The sequence below is a fragment of the Camelus dromedarius genome, chromosome 2 (assembly GCF_036321535.1).
Source record: "Camelus dromedarius isolate mCamDro1 chromosome 2, mCamDro1.pat, whole genome shotgun sequence".
NCBI lineage: Eukaryota > Metazoa > Chordata > Mammalia > Artiodactyla > Camelidae > Camelus > Camelus dromedarius.
The window spans coordinates 65080581-65106051 of record NC_087437.1 but is presented as its reverse complement, the minus strand read 5'-3'; the positions used below and the strand labels follow the sequence as shown (position 1 = coordinate 65106051).

Here is a 25471-nt window from a genome sequence, read left to right as displayed (position 1 = left end):
AGCTAACTTTGTACTGGCTACATCACATATCAAACACTCAGTAGCCACAAGTGGTTATTGGCTATTTAGTGCAAGTCTGTAGTATATCTTAGAAATGGATGCTTCAAAATGTGGCAAAATGTGTCCTTTATTGCCCTGTTCTAATTTTTTTCTATTTTCCTTTTCCTCCCTTTTCTGTACTCTGTCATTTTACTTTTTCTTTTCCCTCTTTGAAACTAATCCTCTTCTTTCCTATTTCTGACTAGCTCTGCTTTCAGTTCACTGTTATTTTCAGTAGTGAGTTTCAAAGACATGAAGGCCATCTAAACATGACCTAGACCCATCGTTTTTGTTTTTACTTCAATGGAGACTCATATTCCATTCTCTGGGTGAAGAAATGAGGTAAATGTGACTACTTTCCCCCCTCTTATTCCAAAGGAAAGTGTGAAAGCCAGAACAACTCTGCCTTTATAGCCCTCAGATATCCTGTTGTGATGATGTCCCCTGCTTCTCTCTCTAGGGAATGGTGAACAAACTGGAGTATCTCACTTTACAGTAGAGGACCCTTTTACAAAGTATTGGACTTATCTAAATTAGGCAAGATAATAAGACAACTCAATAAGGGCCAGGCTGATTCTTTCACAGGGAAGAGTTTAAAAAGAAGGTAGCCATGAAGTAAAGGTATTAGAAAGGACCCACTGTCAGTTTGCAACACTGATATTCACAGGTTAATGCTTAGATGGCCTTATTTAGCAGAGGGTAAATAGTAGGTGTGGATGTGATTCAGTGATGGTACAGGACTGTTTGTTGCAGATATGGCCTGATATCCCTCGAAGAGCCTGAGGAAGAAGGAGGTAGCAGACATCTCTTCCTATTTCCCTAGTATTTACTCTGTTTTTTGAATGGCTTTAAAAAAAATCTTTGTAAAAGGTTAATCAGAGAATTCAACAAAGAGACTGTTCAAAATCTATCACTGTGAAAAACTGAAATTGATCTGGTTTAATAAGGGATTATAAAACTAAATGCTGTATGACCTAAAATCCTAATATGAAAGGATCCACTTATAACTATGTATAAGTAAATAACTGGATATTAGGAAAACTGGTCATTAAGTGAAATAGGCAGCCTTGTGCTATGTATTTCCAAGGCAATAAAATATTACTATGCTCCAGATAAATCCCAGGAAAATTAGCATTTAATACCACCATTCTACAATTCAAGAATTATAATGATCTAATTATACCTAATATATTATCTGTGCATTAAAAAACATCAAATAGGCATTTGCATAGGACTATGCAGTTGACAAAATACCTTGCCATAAATTAGGTCATCTAATCTACACAGCAGATGAGTGAAAAAGATAGGGTAGACTTTGCTCATCAAACACATGTTAAAAGCTGACAATAAATAAAACTTAAGTCCTTATCTTTGAGATGCCCATAGCTCAAGTAAGAAAGAAAAAAATTAACAAACAACACTGCATTATGGTAAATAATGTATAAGGTCTATGGAAATACTAAGGACTGAGTGTCTAAATCATTCTGGCCAGTGGTAAGGAGGTTCTCACTTTATAGAGGGAGAAAGTAAGGTTCAGAAAAGCTAAGTTACTTGACCAGGACTTTACAGCAGATAAACAGCAAAGTCAGGTATGAACCCATGTTTTTGCCTCCTAGTCCAGTACTCTTTGTACTACATCAGACTCACTGCTCTCTGAAGTGTGACAGCTGCTTTATATTCCGTAAGAGATGGCCTCTGTTGGCGAAAATTTTTCCTTTCCCTGTACCCTCTCCAATGTTTCTGGATAATCAATGCTGATTTCTCTTCTATTTCCCGATTATGTTTTTCCACCTGACCTAAAAAGATGACAGACACTATTACAACATACTCACTTCTATGCTTTCTGAAGTTCTGGAATCAGGACAATGAAAGTAACAACAGTCTTGCAGTCTTTTTATTTTTTTCAATACTGCTCACTGATTTTCCCAACTTTGTTATTTTACAATGTAAGATTTTAAAAACAAAGAGCTCTAAAAGCTTCCCCAGATTAGGCATCTTCTTTAGAAAAAAAGACTCATATAATTTTTTTGTGTCAGAGGAATGAGAAAAGGGCTAAAAATCTGATAGCAAAAACATTCAGAAAAAAGATACACAAGTAAATAGTTAAGAAGACTTTCAGTGCCACCAGAGGGAAAGGGCAAATCATGTACATGTGTTACCTACTCTGTGTGATTCTAAATGTCTCTTTAGTCACTCATTTGATTCTACAGATGATTTTATTTTTACTTTCTGGGAGTTGGTCAGCATATAACCCAGGGTTAACAGTAGCTAAGTGAGAGAATAAGGCAGTAGAAGGTAATAATAAAAAAGGATATATCTGAGAAATAGTACAACAAATTAATAGAATTTAGTGACCAACTAGAACTAGACATGTAGGTGAGAGAGGAAAATAACTCTAGGGTGTCTCACAGATAGGAAACTGAGTAGACTGTTGGTGGAATTACCTGAGATGAGGAATACAGGAAGAGGAAGTTAGTGGGGGCAGATAATGACTAGTGTTACGGATGCTTGTAGATAGCTAAGTAAAATCAACCAACAGGCAGCTGGCTACAGAGCTGTATTATTCAATGTAGTAGACATCAGCCACAAATAGCTACTTAAATTTAAATACAGTAAAATTAAAATTTCATGTGCACTAGCCACATTTCAAGTAAACAGCCACCTGTAGTCACTGGCTACTGTATTGGACAGTGCAGATATAGAATATTTCATTTTGTCAAAAGTTATACTGGGCAGGTTTGGTCTACAGCTTAGCAGAAAGGATGACAATGCAGATAGGATTTCAGAGTGCTAAACACACAGTTGGTGGTTGAAGCTACAGTTACGGATGGGAAGAGCAACATGAGAATAATGGGGTAAGGATGGAACTCTGGAAAACATCTATATTTAAGGGAAAGGAAGAGAAATAAGAGGCTATAAAGGATACTGGGAATGAGTACCAAGAAGGGAGGGGAAGAACAAAAAAAGAATGCTGAAACAACTCAGATTTCCAGACTATACTTTAATATTAATTTCAGCTTAGTGTGTCAAAGGTGGTAAGAAGGTTCACAAAGCTTAACCTGGGGTATGGGTAAAGTTCTGAGGGCAGAATGTAGCAATAGTCTAACACCTTACTTAAGTTCAAGGGGTTCTTTCTTTATGTCACTGACAGCTATCTTTAAGCATAAAATTTTATGTTTCACTAATTTATCTGAAAGAAAAGAAAAACTAGTGGAGAGATTGCTCATCATCAACTAATAGGCCTTAATTAGAAAAATCAGTAACTTTTTTTGACTTGAGAGATTTAAGGTTTATCTAAAAAAGGAGAAACAGGGAAAGGTCCACATTTAAAATAAGAAATCATCAGGTAGCTAGGAAATTTATTTATTAAGATACTGTAGTCAGTCTTTCACTTATAAAACTGATACTGCCACGCACCTGGATGAACTACTTCGAGCATACTCAGTCGTATTTCTCGGGAAAGTCTCATGGCTCTCTGCCTTTGAAGTTGCACTTGTAATCTGCGATCTTCTTCTTCCTTCTGCCTATTTAGCTTCAGTAACATCTTTGTTCGTTTAGATCTGTGATGGAAACATTACCTTACACACAATTTTCATAATCATATGTCTACTCAAGAAGTATATGAAAAAAGACAACCTCACTAGTAATCATATAAATACAGACAGAAAAAAAAACTTTAAAGATAATTCCAAGTGTAGTTAGAATGTGATGAAATAAGTTTTCATGTGCTGCTGCTGTACAACCTTCCTAGAGAAATATCTGGATATATGCATCAACATATGTATCAACAGCCTTAAAAATGTTAACCAATTAATTTCATTTCTAATAATTTTCTTAAGGAAAAATCCAGTATGTATGTAAATAATTAAGAATGTTCTCCACAGCATTACAACAGTAACAAGTTGAAAATAAACCATATGTCCCACAATAGTGAGTTATATAAATAAATACTGATTCATTCACTGGATGAAACTCTATAAACTATGAGAAAAATAGTTTCAAAGAATATTTAGTAATATAGGAATATACCCACAATCTACTGTCAAGTGAAAATAAAATCAGGATAATTTATGAGATTCAAATTGTGTTTAAAAATATATATTTACTTATATAGAAAAATAAATAATTAAAATGCATTAAAATTCCAACAGGGATTTTCACTGCATGTGATTATAGATGGCTTTAATTTTCTTCATATGTTTACCTATTTATCACTTATTAATTATTTTTATAACCGATCATAGGATTTTTCATGTGGCTGCAAAATTTTTATTCAGTTAGCATTTCTATATTATCTGCTTTTATTCACCAAAATTTCTCCTCAGCTCTTTCTGTCTATAGTTTTTTATTACTTCCTATTATCACTATGTAAGGAGATCACAAATGTTAGTATACAGTAAATATACTCAAAATGCCTTCAGATACCCATACAAAAAGAAATCAGACAATTAAAATGAGAAACAGACTGCAATCTATCTCTATAGATTTAATTTGCATGTATCCACTCAAGAGCATTTGCTTTCTTATAGATTCTTAGAATTAAATGGCCAACAAATGTAGTACCTTGGCTACAGCTTTGGAGTCTTAACAGGCAGACTTCATACTGGTGTAGTTAGAGAGGGTTATAATGATTTTAACTCAATTTCTTTTGAAACAGCAAATACAATTAAGTATAACACAACTTTAAAAGGAAAACTACAAAATGATTTTGATAATATTTTGTATGTATAGTTTTTGTTTTCTTACAATTTCTTAACTGCTACCAATTACAATTTAAGTTTTCTCTGGCTTTCTACTTAAGCCAGAGTTGAGATGAGGATTTATTTGTGTCAAAACATCTTTCTTAACCCTATTATCAAAGGTAGAGAAGACCTCAAGTATGTGTGTGTACCAGAAGGAGAAGGGGTTCTAGAGAGGATGTAGGGCAAGCTGAATAGTTTCTAACTATCTCTCCTGCTCCCTTCGAAGTGCTGGGGATCAAGTAAAGAAAGGCTCTTTCCTTCTTAAAGAATGGCTAATGGAAACTTGACTCTCCCAAAGAACTCCCCTCCAAAACTGGGTTGTATAATAGTATATAGATAAGAATGTTTTGCCCTTTACCTACTTATAGAGGGTAAAAGAGAACAAGCCCTAAACAGAATCTACTTTCAAACTGATTAACAACAAAGCAAAACAAAAAACCACCTGTTTCTAATTTCTAATTGATTATAGATTATAATGTCTAATACTGCATTACTAATATTTTTACTATACTATAGTATGAGAAACATAGTAATCATTAAAACCACATTGCTAAGACATTTAACCTGTCAGAAAACTGGGTTTGATAAATAGCATAGGTATGCAGGTTATGAAACTAGCAAAACTGCAAAGACCATGTAGCATACAGGTAGAAGTAAAATACAAACCAGGAAAACAGTAGACAAGTGAGGTTCAGTGATTGAATAACGACAATAAATTATAAATATATGTGCTTCTGAATTCACGTGTTTTAACCTACTGTTTTGAAAACATTTATTAGGAATTAATGTGATTTTGCATATTTTCCAACTCCCCTTAGGGATATTCTAGGTATTCTGTGGGTAAAGGTTTCTATAATCACTCAAAAATTAAAAGATTATTAACGTAACTGGTTTCTTTGTGAGAAAAAGTAGCCATTTGACTATCTGGAATTTGTACTGCACTTCTGAAAAGGAAGACTGATATCATATTCTCAAAATAATTTACCTAAGTATGTTTCATGATTTACATTTAATTAACATGAACCTTTACCATCAAAGAGAGAGCTGACCTAAGTATCTGCTGCCAAGACATCAGGAATTCTCCAGAAATTTCTCTGTCATAGAATACGAAGTATGAACCAGAGGAGACCCATATAGTTGATGGGCAAAGTAGGTCATGGGTTCTGTTCATTATTAACTCAACAAACATTTGAGTGATTGCTGCCTTAGGTGAAGAGAGAAGAAATACAGCCCTTGAGCTTAGTTTCAAGGAGAAGTTGAAGGGTAGTGGAATATGCCAGTTTGGCATAAAGACTGTTTTGTGCTGGAGGCAAATGAGAATCAAAAAATGCAGAAATAAGCCTTCCCAGAGCTTCCCTTAACTAACTAAAAACAGAAACATCTGAGAAATGAAGACTGCCATAGATGCCATGGCCATGAAGATGGAAAGCTGGTGCCAAGACAGATCTACAGAAATAACCCATATCTTCCATGAGTTTCCCCAATATATCTACCTTCCCACAGTTTGCTGCCCTTGGAAGTCTGAAATCTTTTTCTTTTCACCTGCCATTTTTCTATAAATGTATTGTTCTTTTTTAATATCTATATAAGCCCAAGTTCTAACCACCCCTTTTAGTTACCCATCACATCAAGTTTCTTGTGTGAGTGCTGCACACATTAATAAACTTTTTCTCTTTTTAATCTGGTATTTTTTGGTCAGTATAATTTTCAGGGCCCCAGCCAATGAACCTAAAATGGGTAGAGGGAACAATTATTTCTCCCCTACAAAGTCAAATAATTATAAATAAAAGACCTAATATCAGCACCATGATAGAGGTAGGTAAATTGTGAGCTTTCCGAAGGTAATTGAAATAACTGTTCCTTTAGAAAACCTTGCTGAGGAGAAGGGTACTTAACAGAAAACAAAGTTTCTGACCAAGAAAATGATTAAATAAAAAGAAACCACCAAGAAAGTGCTTTAGCAAGGATGTGACAGTAAAAATGTACCTCTTGTTGAATCTGAAGAGCTCTGATGAATCTAGGTCCATAACTGTGAGTGGTGGGCAGTCTCTCCCCAAAAAATCAGGGAGGGGGAAAATTACTCTGAGATAATGACCTGACCACAAATAAGACAGAAATAACCTTTGCAGAAAGCCCAGCTACAAAGGAAGTAAGAGAAATTTGCATAAACGTTGCAACTAATAGAAGAGGAAAGATGCTGACACCTGGAGAAAACTTGAGGTTAAAAAATTAAAAACACATCATAATATGAGATTTAAATAATTTTGGCTTCAGGTAAACGTCTTTTAATGGATGTATTTGTACCCAGTCTGGTTTTGTTACATAGGCAATGGAACTTCTATTTTTAAAGAGTGGAATATTAATTAAATTCCATAGATATCCTTCTAAGTGGACAAAATCTGTCATCCTAAGATACTATTAAATAAAGATTTTAATTGCAAAGGAAAGTAAACTGGCAAATTTAGCAACTACTATAAGGCTAAACATTAACAGTCTGAATTCATGGCATAGGGACACTTAAATGTTAAGAGCACATTCAGCTGAGAATGATAGCCAAGTAGAAAATCTGTAAGTCATAAATAGTCCACTTGAGTTCACCACAGAAGGCAAGGCTATACCAAGAACATATGAGACTCCTGAATAAAAGAATATACATTGTAACTCTCAAAGTATTCATCACTTCTCAAATTTATTTGACCAAAGAAATACTTTACATGTGTTTTTTAAGAAAACAGCTAGTAGATAGACAATAAACTTTGAGCAATGCTGGAATGGATTACACGTGCCTCTCATGAGAACTGCTTATTTAACAGATGTCTGTCTAACTAGATTTGTAAATCTTCAAGAGCAAAAAATATGCCATATGCATTTTCCCTCCTACCACTTTCTAAGTAACATGCTAGAAAAACTTTCTATTCTTTTAATCTTGTGAGGTACATAGACAATTATCCCCATCTTATTGATGGGAAATTAGAGGCTGAGAAAGGTGGGACAACTTGTCCAAGGTGATTCAGCCCTTAAGTTTCTGATGAGGGATACAAATTCAAGTCTGTTTAACTCTCCCACTACCACGCATAGCTCCTGGCACACATTAGGCACTTGCAGCATGTTTAAAAATATTAATTTTTTTTGCTACCAACAAAACTCATGCCCTATGATATCAATAACTTTATAAGTCTTCTCTGAAGGAAACTTTTATCTATGAAAAGAATGTCCACTAAGGGACACAGTTAGCCAGAGTGGCTTAAATATCTACCACTAACCCATCAAATTCTTAGACACAATAGAAAGAAAACACTCAGATACAAATGACTTAGCTCCTGAGGTCATTTGTGACAAAGTAGAGCCATCTCAAAGGTGATTTCCTCATGCAGCCTAACTTAAAGGTGAATTTTAGTTCACTATTTTAAAACATGTTTCTAACTGAGAAATGCAGCTGCAGTCTTGAAAGGTTTCAGTTTTCTTAAAAAAAAAAAAAAACACTGACTTTTGGAATATGCAAGTTTCACTTTAGTGAATTAAAATTTAGCTAAGTTAGGTTGCATGAAAAATCACCTCTGAGATGGCTCTACTTTATCATCAATGAGGGGATAACTCATTTGTGTGTGTGTTCTTTTTAGTGCCTCTAAGAATCTGGATGGGTTAGTTATATGTAAACTGAGCTATGTCTTCAGTATTTCACTTTTAGTCCACTTGAAATAGAGATAAATGACAAACTATGTCATATCACAATGACCATATATATCCATGCCATATTTACTGAGGAAAATCAGGTTGACATAGTTATATACTCATATGTATTTTTACCATAATTAACATATGAACGATTACGGCAACTTTAAAGTTTTAAGGGTTTAATAAGGTAACTGACCATCACTGGCTCCCTCTGTAGGCTTGGCCCACACAAAAAAAGTCTTATTAAGTGAACAGGATTATATATTTGTTACATTAGATTCCTGTCTTACAGTATGTCCTTTGCTTTGAAAGTACATCTGGTTAATGGAATGCTGGTACTCAGAAATGAATGGAACAAGAATGAAAGCAAGAATAAAATAGATTACCAAAACTGAAAAAGAAAAAAAGAACCCCAGACTCTTAAGTTTTCACTCAGCTGTGCTCTAATAAAACATATCTAGCCCTCTCAAGAACATCATTCCTCTCACCAAAATTTTTTTACCTGAAACTCCTCTGCAAAGTAATCACAGCAGATGGAAGCTTCTTTAATCTCTTTCTAGTTTGAAAACCCTTCCAATAAGCTTGAATCAAGCAAGCTGCTTGATGCAGTTTCTGAAATTAAAGCCCAGAATTAATTTACAGACATCTCTAGGGAAGTCTTTTTTAGAAGTTTACTTCTTAAAATATCAGGTATTAATCTCCACCTCTAATAAGCTGGGCAGGAGGCAACATTTTCATAGGTCCAGGACAGGGAAGGCCTAAGAATGTTAAACCTGACTTCCCAAAGGAGGCTCACTTAGGCAATATCTAGAACATATTCAAGATAGTCTGGTTAGCTCCAAATTCTTCCTGATTAATCTCACTTCCAATCCCATTACAAGGATTTTTTAGTCCTGCTTATTTAATGCTTTAACATCTTTGCCTGACTTCTTTGCATGGCTTCACTTAATCAAGGATTCAAAGGTATGAAGGACTCTGTACATGCTTAAAAATAGAAAAAGGCTCTAGGGTTAAGAATTTAGTCCATAAACAACTCCTTCTCCCATCAAACTATTGCTGCTCTGGATGTTTGGGGGAAATAAGTAAAGGAAAGGGGAGAGAGAGCAAATAAAAGATTCAAGAGGCTACCATTCTCCAATATTTTGAAATTAAAATGTTTACTGAAATGTTAGCAAATACCGTGCAAATTATTTTTATAATTTGATACCTGCTCTTCTACTTCCTGATAGACGTTAGGGCTTAAAAGAGCAATGAGCTGTCTAAGTTCTTGAGTAAACTCTGTCCCAGGCTCTTGTTTATTTAGTAGACTTCTGAGTCCTGAAATGCAATAACAAAATATGATTTTGTTATCTAACCAGAATTAATTTGAGGTTAAGAAGTCTAGTTTAGAAACAAATGAACACAATAAAAAGACCAATCACATCATTTTTCTTTTTCCTTTTCTCAAAAACTTCTAGACCGAGGTCTTTAAGGATATTCCTCTATCCTAAAAGTTTTTATGTGCTAACTGAGATCTGATGCAAAATCTGTCTAGTCATTCTTTTTAATTAAAAAAAAAGAAGGGGAGTGAAATCATTGTGATAAGTCAAGGAACAGAATTATACAGGTTTTTTTTTCCTGTTTGAACATAAATACCTTAAACCAAAACATTTTTTAAAAGATAATGAATACATACTGAGTAAATAAATGCCTATCCTATGGAAGCACTTAAGCAGGTTACTAGTTACTATTAATTAAAGGAAGTTATTATTAAACAAAAATGTACAGTAATGTATGTAATTTGGGGCAAATCAATAGGTTCCCTGAGCATATATATTATAGGAGAAATGCTATAACACTAGAATACTACACTTTCATCCCAAAACAAAACCGAGCAATAATATAAGGTACAAAGTAAGTATTATTTCCAGGGCATGGTGGAATGATGCATTGTAATGTATGTATTCAATATACAAGGGAAAATGGCCTTGGAGTATACAACTGGGGAATCCACTGTATGGATCCTTCCATGTCTAATACTTTCTTCAAGACTCAAGTTCTCAGCAGCATTAACAACTGTAAAATATCTTGAGGAAACTGAGTAAGTTCTACTGCTAAGAAAGAGAAATATTGTTAAGATAAAATTCCTTTATAATGAAATCTGCTGGACAGTCACATTTCTATAGAAGAAATCTAATTACAAAGATAAAAAATATGTATCTGGCACAATATCATGTACAGAATTTTTTAACTGGCACTTTCTCTCCCTATCTATTCCTATAATACATAAAATAATTATGTTCACAGTAATGAGTAATGCAAGCTAAGTCACTAAAGTGCCTTCCAAATCATCAGGAATGATTGAAGTCCACTGTAATTGTTTTGGTATTAAATGCATCACATTATATTCTAATGTTTGAAAATTTACATATAACCCTGTATTAATAAGTACATATAATAACTAGAAACCTAGTCCTTGACCATACTGAATAAGAAAATATATTGTAATGAATTCACAGCTCTGGCTAGCAAAAAAAATAAAATTAAGCTAACACATAACTTTACTAGGTAATTAAAAAAAAACTGAGTGATCTTGGGTAATTTACCTACTTTTTCCATGCCTCTGTTTCTACTGCTATAAAATGAGGTTAAGAGTAAACATCTCACAGGATTGTTATGAAGATTAAATAGTTTAACACATGTAAAGTTTGTAGAATAGTAGAAAACTATTATATGGGAATGGTCATACACTGAGTCCTTTCCTTCTTAGGTTTTCTGACTTTTTATTCACATACACGTTTGGTTTTGGAGGTGAGGGAAAGTTTTTGTTTGTTTTGAGGAAAGGCAGTATAGGAGCTGAAGAGTAATTATTAATTGATGTAAAAATCAAAAGGGCTGTCAATTTCTCAAGCATAGCTCTATTTTCTCAGTAAAGTTAGGTAAGATCACTAATCTTTTTGGTCATTATTTTACTACACTATGTGGCATATTCAATACACCTTTTTGTCAGAGAGGGAGCAATATTCATTGTAACCTCATCAATAAAGTATCATATGCCATCTGTTGAGACATGAAGATGGTGGATAACATCAAGATTTTTTTCCTCATTTTTCCTGTTGTGACAGTTTTATCTGCACATTTCAGTACTGACTTTTTTTAAAACACAGGTAATTTTTTTCCATAAACCACCAATAAAAATGTTCTTTTTGAAAACCTCAAGAGAAAAAAGAATATATAAGCACTACCTTTGTAGCAGGCACTTAGTCTCAGTAAAATCAAAATTTCCTGATGGGATTCAGCCATCAACAGTAGGAGCTTTGTAGCAGTACTTCTTATAACCGGACTAGTTGTTGATAAAAGTTTGAAAACAACTTCATCTAAAATTGAATGCAGAGTTTTCACTTCTATTCTGAGTAAATCACCACTAATAGAACAAAATAAAAAAAATAAAAAATGTACCATTACTGCTTGATGCATAAGTATTACAACAAATTAAACATAAAACGTTCAGCAACTTGATGCCTGACTGTGGTTTGATCCAAGAAGATAACCAAATTTTAAGTGCATAGCTTAGTTCCAAGAATATACCACATTAACCCAATTAATTGAATTCTTACTGTATATAAGGCACCATGCTAAGTAAAATAGGGAATACAAAGTAGCCAAAGGCCCTCTCCTCAGAGAAACCTGCAATCAAATTGGGGAGGAAAGATAAATGTACAAAATATTAAATAGATGATTCAAAAGAATTCAAGGTAATAATAAGAGGAAAATCACAAGACAGTAAATACATGGTTCATTGTTTAATGATGTATGAAGACAAACATGCTACAGGAATTTAATTATCATGTACTTAATGTAGAAGGAACTTTAATTTCTTTTGGTATTTCCTTTATTATACTAGCAACCTCATCTTGCATTACTGATGTCGTGAAAAATTACCTGATACTTAGAAATAATCAAAAGGGATTACTGAGCGTCCTTTTACTCATCCCATTAAGGAACATGTCATTTTCTAGGGGTGCGTACCTTTGACTATGTATTTACTACTTATTAGGATATTTTGCAATTCTGTAAAAATAGATATTGGCCTGTAGAAAATGAATAATGGCAATGATTCTTATCTGAGAGCAATGCAAATAGATTCTTATTCAACAACAATATAAATGACTTGCGTTCAGTTAGAAAAAGTAATCATAAAGTTTTTACCTGATACTCTACCATTCAACTTCTGTGATACAATGTTCTTCTGGTCCCCCTCCATCCTCCGCTTACAGATTATTGACCATTCTTTCTCAGTCTTCTTCATGGGTTCCCCTTCCCCAACATACCCCTTAAAGGCTACTCCTCAGGATTCATTTTCAGCCTACTTCCTTTCTCACTGGATTCATACTTTCCACTAAGCTCTCATGTTTTTAACTATCATTTGTAGGCTGATAACTCATAAATCTATAACTCTAGTCCAGATTTTTTCCAGAAGTCACAGTTTATCTATTCAGCAGTCAGTGGATATCTAAGTTGTCTTGTCTTTGGTATTACAAATAAAGCTATGAATATTTGTATACAAGTCTATGCATGGACTCTTATTTCTCTTCCTGCTGAACATATCTATGTTCAACAAAACCAATACTGAATTTATCACCTGTTTCTCCAAATCAACTCTTTATATATTCTTTGTTTTGGTTATACCACTGTCTCATTACCCAATATAGAAAACTTGTGATACCTGAATGTATCTTTTATCTTACCCCTTATCAAAATACTTCTCAAGGCCTGATGATTTTTATTTTGAACAGCATCATTAAATTATAATTGATATACAACAAACTGTACATATTTAAAAGTGCAATTTGATAAGTTCTGATATTTTTCCCTACCACAATCAAGATAATGAACATATCCATCACCCCCCTAAAGTTTCCCTTTGTTTCACGGCAGTCCTTCCCTCTTTGCCCTCCCTGGTACCTTATTCCCAGGCAACCACTGATCTGCTGTCACTATAAATTAGTTTACATTTTCAAGAATTTTACATATAGTTATGATTATAGATTCTATCTAAACATCATTAGTTTGCAGAAATTATTACTGCAAGATATAATTACTTTGTATTAGTAGAGGAAGCAGGGAGAGGGGGAGAGAGCAAAGAGATTATATGATGGCATAAGCGGGGTTTTCTCATCTTTTTAAAGCCAAATCAAAGTATGACCTTTTCTGCTAAACTTCCTGCCTTTGTATACTTTAGAATAAAGAAGATTTTAAGATGTAGGCAGTTTCAATTACCAGATGCAGTTAACTGGCTTGGAAATAATTTGATCCTTTCAGATTTTGTTTTCATTTTGTTGGGATGGTTCAGAATAGTGCTCAGTCTAATGTTAATTATCCCCCACTACCGAGATGAAACCTGAGTACTCTACCCAATGCTCCATTATTCATGAGGTTTTCCAGTTTGACTGTTGGAATCAGGCAGTACCCCTGGCTTTGTGTGTTTCTGGTACTGTTCCTCTAAATCCTTTTGGATTACTGTTTTTCTTGGCATTAGGTAGTTTCCTCAAACGCATGTGCCAATCAGTACACTACTGAATACTTGAAGGGGACTCTGCAGATCTCTGGAGCTCTCTCTTCCATGGTATTCTGTCTTGTGAACTATAGCCTACTTTTCACCCTCAGCATGTTGTTTCTTATCTCTGTACTTTTGCTTATATTGTTACTTCTACCTACAAATACTGCTTTCTTTTCTTCCTTTCTGGCCAAATTTTCATGCTTAATGTTTCATTTCAGGTGTTACCTTCTCCAGAAAGCATCCCCCCCTCAGTTTGGATTAGGAGCTCTAATACTTGTGCACCCTCAAACATTGTAACTTAATACACTGTAACATAATTGTGTTGTGTTGATCTCTTCCACTATACTGTAAGCTATCTGAAAAAGAGGTTCATATTTTGATCAATTGTGTAAACCCAATGACAGACATATACCTGGCATATAGCAGATGCCTAATAAATCCATATTAAACTAAAAGAATCAATGATTTTAATGATTTGTTCTGCCTTCCCATTTTAACCTGGGAGAACTGCCTACTACTTCTTTTATGCCCTTTTATACCACCTGTCAAATACTGAGCTTGTAGACCGCTAAATAAATACACAATTAAAGCATTGTTTATTGTGATCACAGTATTTTTCTTCAGATATCACAGTAATTTTTCTTCTCTAAGCCTGAGATTTGGTCTAAAATCTTGTTAAGCACTGAGATAAGATACCAATTTTATAGTAAATCTGCAGTCTTTTATAGTATTGTATATTCATTTTTTTTTCTGAAATACAATGGTAATAATAGAGCTTTTTAAACATCAAGTACAAGTCATATGCAATCAATGAGTTCAGGAAAACTGGAATAAAACTGGTAATGCTTCTGATTAAACATAAAAAATTTTAAGTATTTTGTAAAACCAAGTCACCTTTTGATCTGTAGTATGCTCTGTAGCATAGTCATGACTGTAGATCCTATTTGAACATTGTCAGTTTGCAGTAAGTGCAAGAAATGATCACTTTGCAATACTAAATAAAGAGAAAAAAAAAAAAGATTAAGATTCTATGATGATTCAATTGGGATTTACTTGTCCTTTCAAAACCAAACCAAAGTTTATTTCAGCTAAACCTCCTACCTTTGTATTCATTACAATAAAAAGATGATTTTAAGATAGTTTCAATAACCAAAAATAATAGACAGTTATTCCACTTTTATAAACAGTAACAAATAAAGAATATCCACAAATACTAAGTTAAGAATCTATTGTTATCTCCCTTTAAATTAAAAATAAGATGTAACACATCCTAAATCTGAATCTTTTTCTAGCAGTAAATTTCAGTAAACAAAATCAAATTTTCTGTGAAAAACAGAGAATATGAAGGAACAGAAATGATACAGATACCTATAATCAGTGGCTCTTGACTTAAAAAATTTAATTGTTATATAATATGTCATGTTTGGTAGTATCTTAAGCAATAATAAAATCATTAACTACAGAACAATTTTTTTTAATTGATTTGTAAATTTTAGGCTCTAAGCAGCCAGTTATGAAGACTTGGCACTAAATGCTTATGCAAATTGCTTAACCTCTCAGAACATCTATTTCTCCATCTGTAAAATAAACAGCTCTCTCACAGGCTATGGTAGAATGTCCTACAACAGGGCAGACTTCCAGTAAATGTCTGTTTCTATTCCATTCTGCACTAGCGGATCAGAATTTAAATTTAAGTGGGATCAGGGATGCTAGCAAGGCAGCTCTGTGAATACCACACTAGCTTCTACAAAACAACTTTCCTCTTTCAATCTCCTAAGTGAATATATTTGATTTCTTTCACATATCAACTACTGTTCTTCATTTGTATTTACGTAGTCCAATATTTCAATATTTCACCAGACACCAATTTTCCTTTAATGTTTAACAACTTCAAAAAACAATTCTACTACTATTAAATATTTTTATGGCTTCTTATTTTCTATTATTCAATAGCAAAATTCTCTTCTGTAGCTGAGATAAGTATATTTTTCCACTTTTGTCTCCTTAAAGATATTTTATTAACAACTCTTCATTTTGGATTCACTGAAATCATGTAGTATGTAGTGTGTATATAAGTTTATCTTTTTTCTACATTGGAAAAGATTATGATAAAATAATTTATTAAAGTCATTCCATCTTACTTTTTATACTAGTTGTCTTATATAACTTATTTTTGGAGCCCCTATTATGTTTTTCAAGTGCAGTCAGATAACTATTTGGTCCCCCAAACAAAAACTGGTACTTTTGCTCACTTCTTTAAATAAAAGTTTCAAACATACATAAAAGTAGAGAGAATAGTGTAATGACCTAATATATACCAGTCACTCAACTTTAACAATGATCAGCTCAAGGCTAATCTTGATTAGCCTGCCCCATCCACTTTTTGCCTACTTTATTTTGAAGCAAATACAAGGCATCAAATCTTCATATCCGCCAATATTTCAATATATATTCCCCATAGCTATGAATTATTAAAAAATAAAACATAACCATTATTTAACCTAAATAATCATGATTCCTTGATTTCATCATATATCTAGCCAGTGCTCCCATATCCAACTGTTTTGTTGTAAACTTTTATAAGTCTGTTTAAATCAAGATCCAAATAATACCTACATATTGTAATTGGTTATCTTTTAAATTTCTTTTAAACTATGGGTTCCTACTCTACCTTTTTCCCCCTTGCAATTTACAATTGTCCTATGAGCTTCCTAAAGTCTAGTTTTGCTAACTGCATTCCTGGGGTATAATTTAAGATTTCTCTGACCTTCTGTAAATTGGTAATTGGAGCTATTGAAGGATTGAAATGATTCAGGTTTGAATTTTTTGGCATATACATTTCATATGTGAGGCTGTGATGAGCCATTATGATGAGGCACTAATATCTGGTTGTCTCTCCTTTTGAGATGTTGACAGTGATGGATAATTAATTCCTCGATCTGTCAATTCACTGAAGGTTGCAAAATGGCTCTATTCTATCATACATTTTTCACTTATTGGAATATTTTTATAGATAGAAATTTCTCCTCATCATTATGTAAGAAAAGGCAGGATAAATGCTGGATTCTTCATTTACCAGTTTTCAAAATGAACTGGTTCCCTAGCAGATTCTAATGGTAATTTTTTTAAATAGTGGTAGAGGAATATATAAAAAAGATTAGCAAAGTGCTGATAGTTGTTGAAATTCAGTGATGAGTACATGGGGGTTCATTATACTACTCTACTTTTTCCATAAAAGGTTAATAGCCTCACTATATTTGTTGTGTTCTAATCAACTGTAGTTATTATCCTTACTACTGTTCAAATTTCCCACTTTTGGCTAGAAGTCTTCTTATGTTGGCTCCTGAGTCCTTTTCACAGAATCCTAATAGACTTTGACTGCTTCCTTCCTATCTAGTATTCAAGATACTTCCGGCTTATCTTGCATATTTTTGACCCCAGACCTATAGTCAGCCATTTCCCCAAGGAGGTGACCCTTTTGAGAGAAAAGGTTATTGGACATCCTAATTTTGTACCCAGTTTAATTTAGTTTTAATATGTACTTTATTGATACTTTAAATCTCCTCAGATTAATCTGAGGAGTACTGTCACTTTTGTTACAATTATTATCATTGAAAAGGAATATGGTATACTTAAAAAATTTTTTAAGGTTCTCTCTGTCGCTGTCTCTCTTTTTACTAGGTCTTTAATATCTCACTACAGTGAGTCTAAGTACTTTATATTTTTGGTAAAATAGTTCTTTAAATTGGGAACTTTATATACTTGTTCCATATTGGGAAATGAAAAGAGAATGCTTTTAAAAAAGGAACTATTTAAGCATATTACTTAGCTCTATAATAGATAGATTTCTATAGATAGAATCCATATATAGATTTTGGATATAACTACCAAAAATATTAGTTATCCTAATTGAAAATTGCTGCCTTTGGAAAGTGGGAAATGGAGTGAGGCCCAAGGGCCAGAGATTGCGTTTTTTTTAAACAATCTTTATAGAACTATTTGACTCTTTAAATTGTGTGCATGCATAATTCTGAGTGAAAAATAAAATAGTAATATTTAGTTCAATTTTTACTCTCTAAAAAAATCAATGTTCTTTTATTATTCATATATAGTTACATTTTTCTTAGATTAAATCTTTCAAGAAGGTAGGAATTGTGGGGAGGGTATAGCTCAAGTGGTAGAGTGCATGCTTAGCATGCATGGGGTCCTGGATTCAATCCCCAGAACGTCCGTTAAAAAAAAAAAATTAAATAAATAAACCAAATTATAACCCCCCCCCAAGAAGGTAGGAGTGTTATCATGATTATTATTAAGGATTACTTTCTCAGTCTTAAGGAAACTAACATATATTTACATTTCTCTGTGTAAGTATAGAAATATGCTAAGTATAGAAAGGAACTTTGAAGTTCAGTAAAATGTCACTATATAAAAGCTTACTCTTATATCAATAGTTAGGCTGTGAGTTAAATCATATATATACTCTGTACATAAGGATTTCTCTCACCCTCATACTGAGTCTAAAACACAATTGTAATCTTTGAAACATAAAAAATTTTCCCTAAATTATTAAAATTATTATTTTTTTATGTTGGTCATATTTTTTCTTTTAATTAATTTTTTAAACATTTTTTATTGATTTATAATCATTTTACAATGTTGTGCCAACTTCCAGTGTTCAGCGCAATTTTTCAGTCATTCATGGACATAAAATTATTAATCCTTATCTTAGATTTGCTAAATAGAAAAAGCTAAGAAGAAAGTCATACTTTAGCAAATTTCCCCTTAATATAATATTCACATTGTTAATGTCGTCTATTTAAAGCTGGAACCTCCAAATGCGCTTTTATTTTTTTGTGTGTGGGGTTATTTCAATGTGGTTTCATTTAACTGTGGTTATCTGTAGTTAATGAGGTATTTATTTTTAGGAAAAAAAAATCAAACTGTTAGCAGGTGACTCTACAATGACTATCAGTTATATGAAAAATCTTTTCTCTTACCATTTTGGATGAGTTGAACATGGCCTCCCAATAGCCAGAAAAGAGAATCAGTCACAATTTGGAAAAAGTGTAGTAATGCATCTTTTTCTTCACCCTTAACATATACACAAAAAACCCAATTTACTTTTCTGTAATTGTTTTTTTTTTTTAAAGACCACTCTGTGGAATCACAGGACCTGGTTTCTGGATCTATCGTAGCTATTTATGAGGTCCATGACCTTGTAGCTTTTAGTTTTTTAATTTAAAAAACTGTGGCTACAGGCTTATGATACTTGCTCTACTTAACAGAAATGGTTGTTATCCAGAGGTAAATAAGACAATATAAGTAGTATAAGAAATACAAGTTTATATGCTAGGATTTTTCAACACTAGCTATACATAAGAATCATCTCAGGAGCTTTAAAAAATATTCCTATGTAAAGGCTTTAGCACAAATATACTGAAATCTGAATCTCCAAAGTCAAAAGTCTTGACATCAAATTTTTACTGAATTAGGTGGGTGATTTGGCTATGCAACCAAGGCTGAAAATCACTGCAGTATGCAAACGTAGATGTTAGCATGTAAAGCACTATTATTAGTGCATTTCAGTTGCAGCTTCTACTCTATGACTCCATGAGGGCAGAGACCATGTTATTTACCTCTCCAGTATACACCCTGTGTCTAAAACAGTTCTGACACACAGTAAATGTTCAATCAATATTTATCCAGTAAATAAATGACAATTATTTCTGCTTCTTTCTTTCTGGAAAGTAGGGTCAGAAATTATTCTAGATTAGAGTATGCAACACAATGGGAAATAAGAAACAGATTCCATTCACAATTCTGTCTTTTCTGGCCATGAAACTTCAGTGGAAAGCTGTATAAAGGCCACCAATCTTATCCATGTCCTGAATGTACTGTGGCACAAAAATAGTGACAACAGCAAAAACATGATTGCTATGATTACTCCTCATAATAATCAAAGTATTTTCTTTCTATTACTCTAGCACAGGATTAGATAAGTGCTTTAACAGACAAGTACTAACAAATATTACAATAATTTAAAAAGAAAGAAGTGTCAGATTAGACCAAGAATCCCTTTAGTCCAATAAACTGCCTTAGCCAGTTTCACGGAAGCAGCAGAAAGGGCACAGCAATCCTCATTGCTGATAACCTCAAAAGATAGTGCTGAGCTCCTATACTTAATACTTTCCTTTAAAAACCCATTAGATAATGTCACGCATAAATTCACAGCCTTTGAGACTCGGTTAACAAAATTTACCCTTAAGCCTCTTCAAAATTCTGGCATGGGTATTCTTCTATTCTTATAGATAGACTGTGTGTGTGTGTGTGTGTGTGTCTGTGTGTCTGTGTGTGTGTGCATGTATACATGTAAGTATATTTTAATAAGTTTGCAATTTAGGCTATAACATCCTGTGTATGTCCCACCATATGCTCTACTTACCTATATGCCAGACAATTAAAAAATACATTTATGACTGGGAAACACCCAGGTAGATAGAACTACTAGATAAATTCAGTTTTCTTGTCATCTTTTTTTTCAACATTAGAAACAGAATTTTAATTACCTTTAATCCAAAGTCCAAATTGTTTTATTTTATTCTGTATTGATAATTAACTTTTTCTGTGCTTCCCTTTTGCCATGATAACCTATCAAGAAATGAGTGCTATGGGGGGAAGCATATGGGCTCAGGGGCAGAAACTGAGCTTACAGAGCAAGGAGAGTTGGTCCTCCTGCCCAACCAGCTTGTCCATCACACCAGCACCTGCTCCATAGGAACCTGAGTCATGAACTGAGAAAGCAGCTTCCTGCCTGGATTCTGGACACTTTCCCTGTGCCCGGCCTGTGTCTGTGCACTGAATCCTCTCTCATCTTTTTATCCACCATTTTACTTTGCTCTGGGGTCAAGTGGCCCTCTTTTTTGTAGCTGATTTACTCCCTTTGATGTATATACTAAAGATTTTTTATCTCTCCACAAATTCCATAATAAAGAGTAGGAAAGTATTATGAAAAGTACTGAAGGACTATTTAAATGAAAAGAATATAATTATTATTGCTCTTAAGTGGAGAATATTAAATAAAAGTACTTTGAGAAAAACATAAAGTTTTCATAATGGTCTGAACTATTCATGAGATGGAAATTCATTTCACAAAGGAGGAGACTGAGGTACAGTGAAATCAAGTAGTTTGCCTCAGAACCCAGAGTCAGTCGGTGACACAGCCAGAAAAAGAAATCAAGCCCAACACAATTTCCATAGTTCACGTTGCTTTAATTGGACTGAACTGAATTAAGCCCAGCAAATATGCAAATGTTTATTTACTGCTAGCTTCCCTCAAAATGTCAGTGGAGATGCTAGAAGTGGTATTTGGGACCTGTATGCTCTATCACTAAGTTAAATTCTCTGCTGACAATACTTCTCACACTCAAACCACTTTTTTCTCCATATTATTGTACATCTTGCTCAGTTTCACTCTTACAATTTTTTATTGTTTTTGAATCAAAAATATATCTGTCTTAGGTTCTCCATAAGAAATATCTAAAGATTTTACCTACTTCATTAGTCTGAGAGTTTTTTAAATGCAAGACTGTCAATTCCTTATATACTCAAAGCATCTCAAATGAAACTTAACATCCCACAGTGACAAGCTATTTCCCTTCATAATTCACAAAAGCTGTCAATCTGCTCAATCTCTGAGGTGGCAATATGCCTATAAATATATATAGCCAAGAACTCTTTCAAAGTAAAGGAGTTTCATCCTTGCAGACTTATCACCCCTTATAAATTCTACATAACCAAACTGATCTAATTGACATTCACAGAACATTATACACAACAACTGCAGAGTTCACATTCAAGTATACAGGGCATCCTTGCTTTTGCATGGTACCACATTAAACGAAATTTGTGTATATCAAAACCTTTACATGGTTCTGATACCAGTTAAGATAGCACTGGATATCAAGGACTGTTTGTAATGGAACATTCACCAATATAAAACATATGGAGAGCCATAAAATAAGTCTGGAAACATTTCAAAGGATTGAAATGACACAGAGTATGTTATCTGACTATGACAGAAAAAAATTAGAAATTGATAACAATAAAACATAAAGAAAATCCTCAAATATTTGGAAACTAAGCAACATACTTCTAAATAATCCATGCCCCCCACACCCCGCAAAAAAAAAAGGGAAACATAGCATCCAGCACAATTCACCCAAGAAATACTTCTTGGCTTGAAATGAATCCTGTTTGGGTTGAAATATTTTGACTAAAGAGGATTTGAAAGATCAAACAGAAAGTTCACCTTTTTTCTTCTTCACCATTGGCACTATGAAGAAAAGCCTTGGGCCCAGAGAACAATATTTTCCTCTACTGTTAAGTAGAAAGTACGTTTTAGGAAGATGCTGTGGAAATATGTGTCTAATGAGTGCTGCTCAAAATTCAGTCCTAAAGCAGATCCTTCAAAAAGCATACTGTTATACAGGATGTTTCAGTCAGCACTTCAAAATTTTCAAACGTAAAGATTTTTTTTTATTTGGTTGCAGTTTTAAAAATGTTTGAATCTATTACTCTAATTGTACTTTCAGCCAAATATTGCACATTTGAAAAACAATGTGGAACATCTTCTCAAGAATTCAATTGTTTTTTTCTACAAGACGCAAAACCCTAAATAAATACATATACCTTAGATGCGTTGATGAAACATGTTTGCAATCGCCTCCCCAAAATCAGAAAATTTTCTGCAGCCGATGGAAGTAATTCATTGTAAAATTCCTCTGCATCTTCTCCTGGCTCCAAGCCCACACAGCAATGGCTGAAATGAGAGCACAAGTTTGTGACTCAGTTTATGTTAATTGTAAATTATAGTTGAATGCTAAAGTTTTTATAGACACCATGCCTTAATGAGAACTTTTAGCATCTCTCTTTTGTTGCCAAGGCAATAAAGAACTTCTGCTGGAAAATCAATACAACAACTTTCTAGAAAAGTAAACAGTGGTGTGAACCATGCCTGTACTTAGAGACAGAATTCGTATGTCCTAAAAATCTACTTGTCAATCCTTCAGGAAACAAAACACAGCTGGCTCACAATAAAGAGAAAGAGGCAAGTTTTCAGTGAATGGCATACAAACACCTAAAAGCAATAGGATACTTTGAAAGTCTAATTCAGGAATAACATTTGTGTTAACTGATACATTTTAGACATCTGTTAGCTGAAAAATAGGGTAGTATTAGTCTGTAAGGGATAGATTAGGAAATCAAAAACTCTAATTTTATACCAACTCTTTCCAATAGATCTACTTTCCTAAAATCTGCAAAATATTTGATTGCATATTCCCTACATCTGAAAAGGAAGTGGCAAAAACTCTAGTAGAACACTCTACAATATACATTGAAAGAGAGACTATACATTGAAAAAGAGAAGAGAGAGGTGTACAATATACGTCGTTTAGAGAAATGAGTCCTCTGGAAACCACACGTAGTCATTCCTTGGACATGAAATGAGTATATTCAGAAGTTTCAGTAATAAAAAGAATTTGTACAGACTAATACCAAAGAAAGTCCCCATGCAAAGAATGGTCTCTATGTGTGTACTCTAATGAGTAGGTACTGCTGTTTAAGGCTCTTCCACAAAATGTGCAGACACTGATGAGCAACAGTGACTATATATTGAGTATGCTAAAAACTGACTAATGCTCAATGTGTCATTTTTTTTTTTTTGCATATCAATTCCCAAGGTCAACAGACTTACATGCATCAGTTTCTCTTTTTTCTTTGGTTTGAAAGTTAATTAAGAATCTATTTTGATTAAGAACATTAATAAATGAAATTATGTTCTTTGTACATTCACAAACATGGGGATTTAAGACTTGGATTCCACTTCTGAAAGCCTAGCTCAATCAATATTTTCATGAGCAAACATATCTAACAAAACAAAGCCATAAGGCTTTATTTACTTAAGGAAATAATTAACCTTGAAAATTAAAGTATAAAAATATTATATACATTTGTTAACTGTTTTTCCTAACTGTACACCTTGAATCTGGCCTTTATCTAAAACAAATTATGAGTAAGCGCTTTCGAAAGCTAAGATCCAATTAGTAATGTACATTTTCAGTTAATTAGGAAGTGGCTTAGACACTGAGAACAGCTGGTTTATTTTATTGCTTCTTATAAAAAAAAGATTTTGATCTCTTTTCTCTTAATTTCTAGAATGGCAGTAGATCGGTAAATGATGCTTCTAAATTTTATTGATAGGATTTTGGGTTATTTAATGAAATATACAGTTAAGATAGCTAAATCAATATATTGTGAAATGAATCGTTTCTGTAGCTGTTCTCCCATAGTACTTTGCTATGCCTTCCATTTCGGCACCTATTTCATTCGGCCTTGTATGATCAATTCACATGACTGTCATCTCATCTCTATTGTAAGTTTTTTCAGTATAAGAGTCAGTGCCTTAATCTTCTCATTTTTTCAATATTTCTTAGTCAATAGTCTGTTAGGCACTTGAGATTCAGTGATGAGCAAAAGACAAGATCACCATCTTCATCAAGCACATGGAGTAAAATTTTAGACAGTGGCATACTCCCATACACAGCTAGGAAAAATAACACAGATTATGAAGGAAAAGTACAACCATAACCTACCATGGAAGGTTGCCAATGCTTGTTAGGCAGATGAAGAAAAGGAAGAAAATGTTGAACGTAAGAATATATTACTATATCCCTCAAGAACAAGCTAACTTACTACATCATTTTACCTTAATATCTGTGTAAGCTGGGAAATAGTAGTCCAACCACCCTGGATTCGAGAACAATCTTGACTGAGGACCAAGAGGCAATACTGAATGAGATCATAACAATATATATCTTGTTTGATTTTCTTCAACTCTGAGCTTCCTAAAGGTGTGTTATTCATTATTTCTAAGGCAAAAGGAAATAAGATATACTTATTTTTTGCTCAATAAAACCAAGAGCTATCTGTATTTTTATAGGTTGAATAATAACTAAAAATACACTAAAAAAGGAAAAAGCCATCACTGCTTTATCTCAACTTTAAGATTTCACTGAACAAATTAAAAACAAATTCTAAAATTGTATCCATGATGGAACTGTTACTTAAGAAGTGTTAGACAATCACAGAAAGATTTTCTTACCTTTTAACCTCAACAGTATAACAGGGACATTCTGCTCAGGACTGTTTGCAACTTCAGCAGCTAGAGATAAGATCCTTGGGTCTGTACCTGTTGGCTTCATTTCTCATACCACCTATATTTTAGCAGAATCAGAAAAATAAAGATCAAACAGCCCTCATATATTCACCCTCTATATATCTGAAATACAGTTTCAGTATAAATGAAAACCATTTTGCTTGGTTGAGAAGTGAAGGGTAGATTTTTCTCATTTCTTCCTTATAGCAAACTCTGGTTTTCCCAACTAGTATATCTGTAAAAGAGCTAGAGATCATCATA

The 25471-nt window shown here is 33.5% G+C and overlaps 1 protein-coding gene across 4 annotated transcripts in view; it reads right to left on the bottom strand.

The window, feature by feature from the left end:
* The window catches only part of IQCB1 (IQ motif containing B1), a 35603-nt gene that overhangs the window by 5802 nt on the left and 4330 nt on the right, over positions 1 to 25471 (bottom strand). For all 4 annotated transcript variants that reach the window (XM_031454882.2, XM_010981549.3, XM_031454889.2 and 1 more), the window contains 10 exons: positions 25157 to 25268; positions 24761 to 24923; positions 22684 to 22813; positions 18993 to 19086; positions 14890 to 14989; positions 11681 to 11859; positions 9664 to 9773; positions 8959 to 9068; positions 3457 to 3599; positions 1687 to 1835 (listed from right to left, as the gene is read on the bottom strand). In XM_031454882.2, coding sequence (XP_031310742.1) covers positions 1687 to 1835; positions 3457 to 3599; positions 8959 to 9068; positions 9664 to 9773; positions 11681 to 11859; positions 14890 to 14989; positions 18993 to 19086; positions 22684 to 22813; positions 24761 to 24923; positions 25157 to 25256 — 1278 coding nt within the window. In that variant the 5' untranslated portion in view covers positions 25257 to 25268. The remainder of the gene's footprint in view (positions 1 to 1686; positions 1836 to 3456; positions 3600 to 8958; positions 9069 to 9663; positions 9774 to 11680; positions 11860 to 14889; positions 14990 to 18992; positions 19087 to 22683; positions 22814 to 24760; positions 24924 to 25156; positions 25269 to 25471) is intronic.